Genomic DNA, 11846 nt, shown 5'->3' with positions numbered 1-11846 from the left:
CCGAGTTCTTTCATGATCTTAATGGATCATGAGACAATCTTGTCATAATTTATCTTAGTGATGAGGTTTCAGTCTTGGAGATAGTGGATATTAAACTGGACGATAATTTATGAGGCTCTCTCCTTGCTCATTACGAGATCTAGTTTTTGGACTTGGATGAGGAATTTTTTGATCTAGTTCTAAGGCCTGCAAGATTAGCAATTTCATTGCAATCCATTATCCAATTCTTGGTCTCGTTAGTACATGTCTCAACCATTGGCTCTGATGCATTGTTTTCGGATTTAGCTTGACTTTGATTGCCAATTTTTGATCTTCTAGTACCAATGGGATCAAGTTTAGCACCACCAAGTGTTGTGACATGGGTAATAATTTGAAGAGGATCTGGATTCAGCCTGTCATCAGTTAAATTTTTAATTCAGCCTGTCATCAGTTAGGTTTTTATTTGCGTTGGTTGATGAGTCAGGATTCATTAAGTCAGAAAGCACTTCATCCATGAGACCGATTCCATCATCCATTTTCTGCTTTGAGTTTCTCTTATCATTTACCTTATTAATATCTTGCTCTTGACTTTGCGAATCATCCCTACCCAAAGTTGTATCAAGCCCATCATTGTTCTGTTCTGTACTCTGTAAATTAGAGTTATCAATAGAGTTACCAACCCCGTCGGTATCCTACTCTAAAAAAATATTTATCAGTTATACCCTCAAAATTACCAAACTCTGATAGTCGGGAGATCTGACCAGTGGAATCGTTACCCAAGATATCAACACCCTAGGAACTAATGGTAGTGCAAGGATCCGTATTAATAGGATCCAAAATTTCATGTGCAGCTAAAGTCCCAATCATAATAGTATTTAAGCTAGAAATGTTAATACTATCATTTTCTAGGGTCCTATAGTGATCAACTAAATCAACACTAGCCATTTTACTCTCAAAGCATTCAGACTCATCAGGAGTTTCAACATGGATAGGGAGAGTAACCTTACAAGCATTGAAAAATGTTTTTTCAACATGTTTCTCCTTCCTAACTTTAGTGGTTTTCGCATATTCAACCGAGAGGGTCTTGGAGCTTGCCCTTGTCCTGATTGGGACACTAGACTGACGGGTGCCATCCATAAGAGAAGCAAAACACTATAGTAGACGACCACAGTTCTAAGCGACCATGATAGAGGATCTGCTGCTAGGAATTGAGAAACAACACTCATGCACTACTCTTGGGTAAATCTGAAGTCTGGCACTCGATAGCGGTCTGCACAACCACGACGTACGACTTGCCGCTAATAACTGACCAAGATGCCAAAACCTAAAATTGACCAGATGCAGCAGGTTTGGAATTGGGAATGTGTCTCCATGGAGGAATATCGGATTGCATGCCTGCACAAACCTGTACAACATCAAGAAGAACAGATTACACCTGTAGCTCAAATGTTCGAACATGACCTTCACAAGCGTTGATCAGGCAACAACGACTCCAAGGAGGACTAGCGAACATCGACAATACGACGCCAAGGCGACAACAAGGATTCGCGGTGACTGTGGGCGACCAGCTGTGAGCGGCGGTAGAGTTATAAAAATGGTTAAAAATCAGATCCCGGACAAATGGTAAGTTGGAATTGGCTGATGTTTTGGGAGGATGAAGATAGAGAGGAGATCTACATTTCTGTTGGAAAATATTTCGATGTCGACGTCGAAAATTGCACCGGAGGGCCGCCGGAGAGTTCTCCTAAGATATTGAATCGATCAAGATGACACTAAAGAATCTTTCTTCGTTTGCATAGAGGATTACAAGTGCCATACAATCGTTGTCAAAGTATGAACATGAATTTCATAGGCGCTAAGCATGGAGTTGTAAGGCGCTGAACATGAAATTGGTTTAAAGAAACTAAGTTTTTTTAACTGAAAAATGCGTTGAACATAGAGTTGATAGGCGCTAAACATGACGTTCATAGACTTTGAACATGAAATTAGCTTGAAAAAAAACTTTTTTTAACTGAAAAATGCGTTGAGGCGTTCATAAGCGCTGAACATGAAATTGATTTATAAAAAAACTAAGTTTTTTAAACTAAAAAATGTGTTAAACATGGAGTTCATAGGTGTTGAACATGGCATTCATAGGCGCTGAACATGGCGTTCATATACGCTAAACATGAAATTCTTTTGAAAAAAAAATACATTTCTTGTGTTTTTACAAGAATATGATTTTTACAAATCCATGTTCTTGGCCATGTTTTTACATGAACATAGCCTTCAAATACATATTAATCTAACTATCACCAACATCAATAACATTTATTATCATCTAACACGATTTTAACAACTAAATCTACAATAGAAAAGTAAAAATTAGAAATAACTTAACTTTCTGCGTTTGGTGTTGAACTGGAAGCGATTCCAAAAAGTTTTTTATTTTTGAAAAGTTAAAGAACATAACGGCGAGATAAATGCGACAAAATGGGAAAAACAAACAAAAATAGGGTTTCGAGTCTAAAAAAATATAGGGTTTCTAATGTTTAGCGTCTACTTACCATTACCATTTCGAATGAGGAAATAATTCGTCGCCGAGAAGGAAGTTGCTGGTCATCAAATAGAGAAATGAACTTTTTGGAAATATCTCTTTTTGAAAAAAGAAAGAGAAGACGCATGTAATTTTTTTTTTCTCCCTACTATACATGTGGCAAACCATGTCATTTCGTGACATTGTTTTAGTTACATTGTAGTTGCACCTATGATTTCTCTTATAGAAAAATATATTATATTTTAAAAAAAAATATTTAAATATTTCCATATTTACTTTATCATATGAACCAGATACATTGAACACTAAAGATAACCCGAAATCATCCTGTACAAAGATAGACATTTTATTTTTGCAATTTTGGTTTTTTTTAAACAAATAAAGATATGAGATATGTTTATTCTTATGTATCACTAATTTTATTATTTTCTATTATCTAATATTATTTTACTATTTTATTTAATTGATTTAGAGATTATATAAAATATTTATACAATAAGTAATATATATATATATATTATATTTAAATTTGTTATTTTATTTATAAATTTTAGTTGTGAATTATCTTTTTATCCAATTTAACATATATAACTTGAATGGTTTTAGTTAGTTTTTTTTTTCTTTTTGTCTAAAATAGTTTTTAGTTTTATTTTAAAATCTTTTTTTATGCATGAATGGGTCAATTTATTTTTATAAAGACATTAAATAATCTTAATGTTTTTTCTCAATCTTATTTTAAAAATTGGAATTCAAATCAGGAAAGAAAGGAGAATATTCTACTTTAAAATAATAATTGTGGGTTGTAGTTTATGCAGGACAATCAATACAGCAGTCTAAAATTAAAAAAATTAAAAAAAAAACTTCAAAAAGTTTGAACTTTAAGATCTCATAAAAAAGAATATTATATCATTTAATTAATTAAACTAAATTTCTTATTCTAAATATAATACGAAAATTATTAATTTTTACAATTTAAAATAAAAAAAAATAACAAATTAAATAAAAACAATTTTTTTTTCCAAAAAATACAGGTGATTTGGAGCCCTGAGTTTATGTCTAAATTATTGTTATTTAAGGTTTAAGGGCCCCTAATTTCTTTTATTTTTAAGTTTTTATTATTATATTTAATAAATCTTTTGTACACATTTGCCCTAGTTAGTCAATTAAATTAATTCTTTTTTTAAATTGTTTTTTTTTTTTTTTTTTTATGTACAATGTAAATTATGACTCTTTAATTACTCTGATCACTTACTTTTAATCCTTAAATTATTTTTTAAAACAAATCGCTCCTTCAACTTTTAGAAAGGTCATCAAATGACCATTCCCTCAACTTTTTAATTAAACTTAACAGTTTAAGCTTAAAATAATTTTTTTTTATATATTATCTTTAATCATATTTATATATTTATATATATATATATAATTATTAAATCACTTATATTTATATATAATATTATATATATATTTATTTTTTATCATTAATTTTTATATTTATATAATTATTAAATCTCATATATATATATATATATATATATATATATATATATATATATATATATATATATATATATATATATATATATATATTTCTATATCTATAAAATAAAGTTTAAAAATAATTTATATATATTATCTTTAATCATTAATTTTATATATATATATATATATATATATATATATATATATATATATATATATATAATATTTTAAAAAATAATAAGAGGTTTAAAGTAATGTAACCTTCCAACTATATACTCAATTATTTTTAAACTATAAATTATTTTTTAAAATATATATTATATAAATATTATATATAAATTATATATATATATTATATAAATTATTTTAAACTTTATTTTATATATATAGATAAATAAAAATAAATAATATATATATATATATAATAGATTTAATAACTATATATAAATATAAAAAAATAAGATTAAAGATTATTAATGTATGTTATTTTTTTAACAATTAATTTAGTAATTCAAAACTTATGTTATATTACTTTTATTATAATTTATGATTTTTTTAAAACTAATTTGTTTAGTTATATCTTTTAGAAATATTAACATGAGTGAGAGGAGATTAATTAATTCATTTTTAAATAACTAACAAGGTAACAAAAGGTAATATATAAAGTGTTGAATTATCTAATTAGATCCTAATTTAATGTGTGAGAAATTAAAATCTGAATGCAGCAGAAGCGTACCTTAATTAATGACATGAATTGTGAATCTTCTTTTTCCTTAAACTTTGCATGGATTGAATGATTATTTCCTTAAACTTTCCTTATATGGAATGTTTTTCCATTTGATGAGTAAGTGAATAGTTTTTTCTCTCTGTTGATGGGGAGGCAAAGGAGAATTGACATTACTTTAAATGGGGACCATTACCGTTACATATAACCAATAGTTTTACACCCCTCTCGAAATCTATTTTTAATACCGAAAGATTTTTTCCTCTCGGGAGTATTTATGAGAGTTTTATAAAACTTTCGGTAAAAACCGTCGGTAAAGGTCGATTTTTTACAAGTGCAACATTAAGTTAGTTATTATAGTTAGGTAATTTGAAATTAGATATCTTTCCTTTATAAAATTAGAAATCCCACTTAGATATTCTTCCTTTATATTCATGACAAATACAACCATAAACTTAATTTCACATTATATTACATTATTTTGGCTTATATTAAATATGATATTTGTATAATTATTTATTATATTAGTGATCTTATAAATTCCAACATAAAGATACGTTGGATTTGGTTTATTATATGAATATAGGTAATATGATATTCTTTTTATCAGTTTTCATTTTAACATGTCCATCCATAATATGTTAAAGGTTATTTCACTGATGGTTGACAATAACTTTATAAGTATACAATAATCCACTCAAAACCTCTATATTTAGTACATTTGTTTTTCTTTTATCTATAATAAATTTTTGTTGAAAAATAAATTAATATTTTTTTTTTAAACAATGATACTTCAAACATTAATACACTCAAATCTCAATGCAAACTAATCACACTCGAATGTTTTTGACTTGAACAACTTAAAATAGAATACTTTAAACTATATGTAGTGAAAGACTACAACTTGATAGGCTTCTCACTAAACCGAGAGGCAATGCAATCCGTTGCAAAGATGCTTGACACTAGTAAAAAAAAGACTATTAAAGACGGCGAAAACCGTCGTTAAAAGCTTTATTGCCGACGTTAATGATTATTAACGTCGGCGAACAAAGCCGTCGCTCGTGGACACTATAAATCTCGAGGTTAAAAGTTTTTGATTATTAACCACGGCTCTATGTGGAGGAAGCCGTGGTTAATAATAGTGTATTATTAACCACGGCGTTAGGAAAGCTGTGTTTAATAATACTGTATTATTAATCACGGCGTTAGGAAAGCCGTAGTTAATAATACTGTATTATTAATCACGGCGTTAGGAAAGCCGTGGTTAATAATACTATATTATTAATCACGGCGTTACGAAAGCCGTGGTTAATAATACAGTATTATTAACCACGGCGTTACGAAAGCCGTGGTTAATAATATAGTATTATTATCCACGGCTTTCCTAACGCCGTGATTAATAATACAGTATTATTAAACACGGCTTCCCTAACGCCGTGGTTAATAAATACTGTTTTATTAACCACAGCTTTCGTAACGCCGTGGTTAATAATAATAAACAAATTTAAAAAACCACGATTATTTTTTTATTTTCACAAAACCTGTTTTAAATATTTTTACGAAAAAGAAGACAATACAAAAAAACCATTCTTAAATAAAATTAAATCCAAATTCAACAAAATACTAAATAGTAATACAAAAATTTGAAATTAAATTGTAATGAGAATTCACTAATTAGGGTTTAGGGGGAGGAGGGGAAATCATAGACATGAACGCCTCAAAAGCTTCTTTTTGTGCGCGCACCTCCGCCTGGATATCGTTAATCCTTTTCTCTTGTGCCTCATTTTGTGCTTCATGTGCCTCCTTTTGTGCTTCCTGTTCTGCGCGTATCATATTAATCTCTTCTCGCAGAATCCTGTTCTCCTCCATCAGCGTTTGTTGTGACACACGCGAGTTAACGCTTGAAGAAGAACTTCCCCTTTGATCGGGTCTGAAGTGAGTGGGACGTATACCCGATCCCATCCCTGTCACCCTCCCGTGTCCCTGTCGTCCTAAAGCAGACTCAAACACCTCGAGCGGCGACAAATTAGGATTTGTTTCTAGCCGTTCACGCATCACAGACTACAATCATTTACAACATTAATGTTAGTAATTTTAAACTTATACATTCAAACTAAAATGTTAGAAATGATAACAACTTACGACGGCCTGTTGAACGAGTAGAGAAGGCGTGGGAGTCGGATCATCGGCAGTCGCTTTCCTAGTGTGTGTTTGTAGAAAGAACTCTGCTTGACTAGGGGGGTGTCCCATCTCCCTCTCCTATATAAAAATAACATACTATCATATGTTAGATAATATGTAAATTGAATACTTTAACTAAAAATTACCATATCTCGTTCTTTCTGCGAAAATGGTTTGCTGCCGGTGTGGTGGGGGTACATCAATTTCTTTCTGTTGTCAGCGTTGGTCTTACTTCTTTTCTACAATTATAAGATATTAATTGTTAGTTAATAGTCAAAAAACACATATAATGATATATATATGACTATGTACTACACCTTAAATTCAGACGTGAAGTAGTGATTGTCAAGCAAATAATTCCAATCTTCGCCATAAAATTCTGGAGGAGGGTTTGTTCTGATTTTGTCCTCGTCATCAATATACGGTTCAATGTAAGTCTTCTTGTTTGCATATCTCCACCTATCCCATGCCTTCTTTACTTGTGTCATCGTCTTATCTCTATAGGCTTCAATGGGAATGTCTGTTGAACTCTCGAAAGGATCCTGAAAAATAACAACATATTTTAGGATTTAAAAGTTTTAAATTATAAGATAACACATTAAAAATTATAAAACTCACAGAGATAGACTGCCATATATGGTTTAATTGGGATTGGGAGAGTTCAGACCAATTTTTTAAACGATGTGGCACCAACTCGCCTTTCCGCACAACGCTCCCAATATGGCGAGACCAATAGCAGGCGTTATCACATATAGGTCTTCCATCCAAGTCCCTAAACTCCAACCTCATCTTCTCTCCGGTTCCCATTCTTGCAAGAACTGTGTTTTTATTCTTCCCTCGTCCCCTCCTCGATGAAGTCTCTACTGTAAATAACATTAAAATAATATTTGTTAAACTTTATATAATTATTTAAAAATATCGTATAAGTTATTATTAACTACATGCAGTCTCAGGAACGGGAGATTCTTCCACTGAGGTGCGAGATTCCTCGGGAATGGTGTCATTTGGATCATCCAGTCTCGCAATATCATGAAGCTCTGATCCCATAAATTGCATAGGATCGTCGGACTCTACATTATCTGTACGAGCTTCATCATCTGTACGAGCTCCATCATTTGTACCATCATCATATGTACGAGCTTTGAGGTACTCCAAATGATTCGATAGTCTTTGCATTCTGAGAGCATCTAACTCTTTCGATATTCTCGAATGTTTCGATACTCTTTCCACTCCAAACCTCCATATTTAGTACAATTGTTTTTCTTTTATCTATAATAAATTTTTGTTGAAAAATAAATTAATATTTTTTTTTAAAACAATGATACTTCAAAACATTAATACACTCAAATCTCAATGCAAACTAATCTCACTCGAATGTGACTTGAACAACTTAAAATAGAATACTTTAAACTATATGTAGTGAAAGACTACAACTTCATAGGCTTCTCACTAAACCGAGAGGCAATGCAATCCGTTGCAAAGATGCTTGAAGAGAGAAACTTATCGTTTCCACCCAAGACAGGCATTGCTACTCCCATCTTCACTCTACTCACATAGTTTGATGCATATGTTTGACCTAATACTCCGTCAACCACCTCACTAAGTGAATAAAACTTGAAACTCAAGTCAAGATGCGCAAAACAGTCTTCATCGGTGTCAATCCCATAACCATGCACATTAGATTCTTTTTGTGTTATGGGAACCACATTTGCCTTAATCTGAAACAAATCCTTTGCCTCTATTACCACTGAGTTAGTCTGCCTGATGAAGACAACTTTAAGATCGGTTTCTGGCGAACCCCATTCTTCAAGAGATTGCCCGTTGAAGGAAATGGAGAGGCGATCGGATGTATCGTCCCAAGTAGAGGTATGGAGGGCAGCGATAGAGATATTGTTGGACCCGAAGCGAATACCGAGGGATTGGATCCAGGTGAAGTCACGGGTCATATGGTGGTTACGAACACCGATGAAATGAGCATTTATGTGGAGGTTATGATCGGACACAATGCAAAAATCTTGGTTTTTCTTTCCATGGAAGTAAAAGGTTATGCCATCTGCACCCACAAATCTTGGGTCCTTGCACACTGCTCCAGGATAATTGCAGCCTATTAATTAATGGAAGGAAAACTGTTAGATTAACAAATTAATGATTGATTTATATTTTAAGGGATAGCAGAGCGATTATATATATACTTACTACAAACAGGACTACATTTGGCACAGTCAACTTCGCAGTGGTCAGGACATGCAGGTGGACACTTATGTTGTGTCAAATAACATTTCGTATAGTTCTTGTTCCTACACCTAGCTGTCCTTGGATAAGTCGACACTCGCGGCGGCGTTGAAGAAGCTTTGGACGTTGCTAGACCTGGGGATTCAGTCTCTTTCTTAGTTGGTGGAGGGTTAACCATTGGTGGTGGTGATGAATAGCCCTTGACCGGTGTTTGGGGTGGGTAGCTGATCTGTTTCTTAGGTGGTGGTGTTGAATAGCCCTTGAACGGTGTTTGAGGTGGGATGTTGATCTGTTTCTTAGGTGGTGGTGTTGAATAACCGTTGAACGACATATGAGGTGGGAAGTTGATCTGTTGTTTCTTAGGTGGTTCCGGCCTTAGTGGATGGTTAACCACGGGTGGGAATTTGATGGGTTTATTTTGCGGTGATTGAGGTAACTTTTTCTTGTCGTTACAGTCTGCATTCTTGTTCGGATTCAAGGATTTGGGTGGTGGGTTGCAGACTGGCCGACACTTGGCACAATCGACCGTGCAACTCCATGGGCACTCCTTCGGGCAATATAAGTTAATGTTCTTGAAGCAAGTTGGGAAGTTCTTGCTGTCATGGCATTTCACAGGGTTTGACTTGAAGGCTTCGGAGATCTCCACTCCAAGGAGAAGGAAGAATGCTGCGCATAGCCACAAAATAGCCAATCTTTTGCCCATTTCTTAGTTTCCTAGATTTATGATTATGGGTATAGAGTAGAGAGATGCTTGGTTGGAATTTTAGGTTTATTATATAGAAGAGTGGAAGTGTGTGGGTCTAGGTTTGACCAATATATTAGTATAGTATTTTATTTTGTAGCCTAACTTCATGGTTTGGTCATTTTCCCTTCAGTTCAATCTAGTGGTTATCACACGCCAAGTTAAATTATTTTGTTTCACATCTTGACTACTTGTTACACTTTAATTTGGTTTGATAATGTGTTTTTTTTGGGCAATGACATTACAAAAGTGAAATATATACATAAGCCAATAAGAAGAAGTGTATATAGTGGGTGGGTTTGACCAAATATAGCCATGGGATTTTACCTAATCTACATGTGCATTATTTAGGATCCTAATTGCATACAACGTTTGCTAACATTCTCTTCAATCGCAGTATGGTTATTACGCGGAGTAAGGTTAGAACCAAAAATAAACAAGAACCCTAGACAACTAATATTTATGATAAAAGTATCTTATTTTTAATATTTTAACGTTAAATTATTTTATCATAAAAAAATAATTAAAATATATATTGAGATGTATATGTTGTCCCAAAATTATTTACTTTTTCTTAATACGGTATGTTATTTGAAATGTATCTGCTGTCCCAAAATCAAAATCATGTTCCATCCGCTGTCCCAAAATACTAAATGACATCGTTTTTTAAAACATTTAAAAAAAAAATTAATGTCGAACGTCATCTCTCCTCCGCTTCTCTCTCTAAGTTCTAATCGTAGCAAAGCAAAGATCAATCTTCTCTCGTCCCCTTCTTCCAATCAAACAAGATGACATGGCATATGTATTTAGATGACCATCTTATATGCGAAATGACCCAAATAAGAGGTCAAATTTGAAAAATAAATCAAGGTCGATAATATTTGCAAAAATGACATTTTGAACCTGTGAAATGTCCTTATTATCCTTCATCGTTCGTGACGATTAGAAGTTCGAGACGATCTTGTAATTCGTGACGATTTGATGTAGGTTTGTGACAAGTTTGTAAATTCGTGACGATTTGATATTGTACGATTGTACGACGATTCAGATTCTAATTAAACATTTATTTAAAATTTTCATTTCTCTTTCAAGATTTCATCTCTCGTCGTCTCCGTCTCTCTCTAAATGCTCATCTTTAGTGAAGGCTGCCTCGACTCATCCATCAAAGTTCGTCTTGTCGTTCTTTCAAATCTCGTCTTGATTATTCAGGTGAGTATTAGGGTTCGTATATGAGTGAGGTGGTGGTAGAGATGGCTGTGAATGGTTCAACGACATTGTTTCCTAGCAAGTCATACTTGTTTCTAGATCAAAAATCTCATTTCTTTTCTTCTCTAGGGTTTGCTTCTTCATATTTTCTCCCCACCTCCTTCTCAATGTTCCATTTGTTTCTCAGGTAGGGTTAGAATTACTCTTTGCATTATTAAGAAGAAGGTATTGGAGAGAAAAAGAATGGAGTCTTCTTGCTTGTGATCAGATCTTCTAAGAAGATCTAAAAGGCTTTTTGGTAATATTTGAAACAAATGAGGGTGTGCAAAATCTTGTGTAGTTCGTGATAATAATTTATTTCATTTTGCAGCATTAAATGTAATGGGGATGTAGCTCAAATGGTAGAGCGCTCGCTTTGCATGCGAGAGGCACGGGGTTCGATCCCCCGCATCTCCAACATCTTTTTTATATTAGACAATAATAACATTTCAACCAAACAATTTCAGCGACCAATCATATACCAAAATTCCATTAATCTAAAATACAATTATCCAATCTAAATCCCAATATATCCAAAATACATTCATCCAAACTAAATCCATATTCATCCAAATACAATCATTCAACCAAAATCCAAATTCATCCAAAAAAACGGGTCAAAATATTGAAAGATAAGCCTAAATCCCAATTCATCCAAAATAGGATGAAATACCGATCAAAATATTGAAAGATAAAAGCAAGTCTATCATATACCAGACTCATCCGGA

The 11846-nt window shown here is 32.6% G+C and overlaps 2 protein-coding genes and 1 non-coding gene across 3 annotated transcripts; 1 reads left to right on the top strand and 2 right to left on the bottom strand.

The window, feature by feature from the left end:
• Nucleotides 1-6392: 6392 nt before the first annotated feature.
• On the bottom strand, nucleotides 6393-8096 carry LOC124913150. The gene is made up of 6 exons (XM_047453761.1): nucleotides 7841-8096; nucleotides 7518-7762; nucleotides 7217-7441; nucleotides 7046-7138; nucleotides 6861-6977; nucleotides 6393-6779 (listed from the first exon to the last, which is right to left on the bottom strand). Exons 1-6 carry the CDS (start codon nucleotides 8073-8075, stop codon nucleotides 6393-6395), a joined length of 1302 nt encoding a protein of 433 aa, XP_047309717.1. The 5' UTR covers nucleotides 8076-8096.
• Nucleotides 8097-8326: 230 nt separating this feature from the next.
• On the bottom strand, nucleotides 8327-9854 carry LOC124913149. The gene is made up of 2 exons (XM_047453760.1): nucleotides 9096-9854; nucleotides 8327-9003 (listed from the first exon to the last, which is right to left on the bottom strand). The coding sequence occupies exons 1-2, from the start codon at nucleotides 9832-9834 to the stop codon at nucleotides 8327-8329; spliced, it is 1416 nt and encodes a 471-aa protein (XP_047309716.1). The 5' UTR covers nucleotides 9835-9854.
• A 1608-nt stretch (nucleotides 9855-11462) lies between these two features.
• On the top strand, nucleotides 11463-11535 carry TRNAA-UGC. The gene has a single exon. It is a non-coding gene; the product is annotated as a tRNA-Ala (tRNA).
• Nucleotides 11536-11846: the final 311 nt, after the last annotated feature.

Source organism: Impatiens glandulifera, chromosome 8 (genome assembly GCF_907164915.1).
Source record: "Impatiens glandulifera chromosome 8, dImpGla2.1, whole genome shotgun sequence".
In the NCBI taxonomy this organism is placed as follows: domain Eukaryota; kingdom Viridiplantae; phylum Streptophyta; class Magnoliopsida; order Ericales; family Balsaminaceae; genus Impatiens; species Impatiens glandulifera.
Note: the sequence above shows the minus strand (reverse complement) of the source record. Positions and strands in the feature narration are given on the sequence as shown.